A 2,342-nucleotide genomic window follows, 5' to 3' on the forward strand; every position below is an offset into this window, starting at 1 on the left:
AATGAGGAAATAGAGTGGTTTGGAATGATCCTTAAGTTCTTACTGAAAATGCAATGCATAAATCAATAAATACAATTTGCCAACTTCTGTAATGAAGAAAGCAAAACCAAAAAACGACCCAGCTTTGCATTTACTTGTGTATATAAAGGGAAACTGGAAAGACGGAAGTACTGTGGTTACAGATGGGAATTGTACTAAGCACTGGGTAGAGCGGGGTCAGAGATAGAAGACTTTTCATTGTGTGTTTTATATCTGGGGGGCTTGTAAGTATTTACCAAAAAGGTATTTTAAAAAATCCAGAAATTTCAGATATTCTTGAATACACAATTTATCTAATATATGCAACATTGACTTTGCTTGTCCTTTGAAATGCCTCATAAAACACAAAACCAATCTTACACTAAAAACTTCTATTGAAACTGACATGAAGAAAACTCAAGAGGAATTATCAGAACTGACAATTTCCAGTTCTCTCCATGGCCTTCCAGTCCTACAGGAATTCCTATTCCTATCACTGCTATTTGATGATTTCTTTCATCACCATGGGCTCTATTGGCAGTTTTTCTTCATCAAGTCTCAATTTTAGAAAACCATTCTTCACCTCAGTGAAGCAATTTGAAAAGACATTTCCACAATGCAGGGAAAAGAATCTGGATTAACCACAAACTCAAAGGACGTCAGAAGAGTCATAAGGTTTTGACCTTTTTTCCATTTCTTCTGAGTTTTTCTTGATAAGCTTCCTTTTCCCCCCCAGCTGTGCTTTGCCTTATTCTCACGTACTTTGTAAAATCAAGTTACAGGAGTGGTATATAACACTGTCTTGAAGGCAGAGGTTCTTCTGAAAGTAGTTGCATCATTAAACTATTCTCTACTGATAAACTTATCACAACCAAGTTCTTCTATCAGAGGATTGATAATTTCAGATGCAGTCAGAGTTATACTAAATGTTAAAATATCAAAATCCATCCTCTGCGGATTCCGCTGATATTCGGCGTCAAACGCCGCTTCCCTGGCTCTGCAGGCTTCCACAAATCTCCTGCGGCGTCCTTCAAGCTCCTGAATTCGGCCAGGGGCAATCGGGTAGTGTTCCAGATAGTGGCGGAGGAACTGCTGGTAATTAATTCCTAAAACGCCAAGTGGGTGACGGAGGCGGAGATATGGCAACGCAGCCAGACCTGGGCCGTTCCCGGGCCTGGACCGGGGTCTGCCCTCGGGACCCTCTTCCTCCGCTGGCTCCGCCAACAATCGGGCGACCTCTGCCATCCGGGCTTCCCTGGCCGCTGCCCCCAGGCCTTCTCGGGACGCCGCCATCGGACCTTCCCTGGCCTCCGGCACTGGACCTTCCACGGGTGAAGCCATCGAACCTTCTACGGCCGCCGCCATCGGACGGTCCCTGGCCGCCACAGGCTGCGCGGGGGCCGGCTCCCGCCTCCTGCCGCCTACCTCCGCCTGCCGGACGTCGCCGTTGTCATTTGCTGCGCCCGCCGGTGGGACACCTTGGTCCGCGGGCAGCTCGGACATCCCGGATCGCGGGGTCAGCTCGGCCGCTCCCACAAATACTGGGATAACGGCACAGCGCGGTTAGCGATGTGCACGTAAGTGTACGTAACTGCGCATGCGTGAGCGCTGTGCACACTGGTCCACGCTGTGTGTGCAAACCCAGGTGCACGAGAGTAGGGTGTGCTGCTGAAATTGAGCGCTGCGCATGCGTCATGCCCACGCGACTGCAACCTTCCAGGTGCCATCTAGCGGCTGGAAGAGCCAACACGCCTGAAATCTTACCCAGAACGTCCGAGGGCGGTGTGCTAAGTCGCTTCAGTCGTGTGTCCCACTCTTTGCGACCCTATGGACTGTAGCCCGCCAGGCTCCTCTGTCGATGGGATTCTTCAGGCAAGAATACTGAAGTGGTTTGCCATTCCCTCCTCCAGTGGACCGCCTTTTGTCAGAACTCTTCACTATGACCTGTCTTGGGTGGCCCTGCACGGCATGGCTCATAGCTTCATTGAGTTCGGCAAGTCTTTTCACCACAAGACTGTGATCCATGAAGGTGTGCGCCACCAGGAAAGTCCTCTAAACCTTCTTTTTGTACAACATACCGTGCAGAAAAAAATATACAAAATATAAATATACAAAATATAAAAAAATATCCAAAGTATAAATATAAATATACAAAATATACCGAATGACTTATCGCAAAGTGAACGTCCGTATGACCACCACTCGGGTCAAGGAATTATTTCTAGTATCCCAGAATCCTTCCTCCCTTCTTATCACTTTCTACCCGGGGGTAGCTACTATACTGATGATATAGTAGTGGGAACGGTAATCATTTTCTTGCTTTT

General features: G+C 47.6%; 1 protein-coding gene across 1 annotated transcript; it reads right to left on the reverse strand.

The window, feature by feature from the left end:
• Positions 1-310: 310 nt before the first annotated feature.
• Positions 311-1,711, reverse strand: LOC133230582 (EP300-interacting inhibitor of differentiation 2). Its single transcript, XM_061388259.1, has one exon. It carries the CDS (start codon positions 1,519-1,521, stop codon positions 862-864), a length of 660 nt encoding a protein of 219 aa, XP_061244243.1. The 5' UTR covers positions 1,522-1,711; the 3' UTR covers positions 311-861.
• Positions 1,712-2,342: the final 631 nt, after the last annotated feature.

This window comes from Bos javanicus, chromosome 18, assembly GCF_032452875.1.
Source record: "Bos javanicus breed banteng chromosome 18, ARS-OSU_banteng_1.0, whole genome shotgun sequence".
Lineage (NCBI taxonomy): Eukaryota > Metazoa > Chordata > Mammalia > Artiodactyla > Bovidae > Bos > Bos javanicus.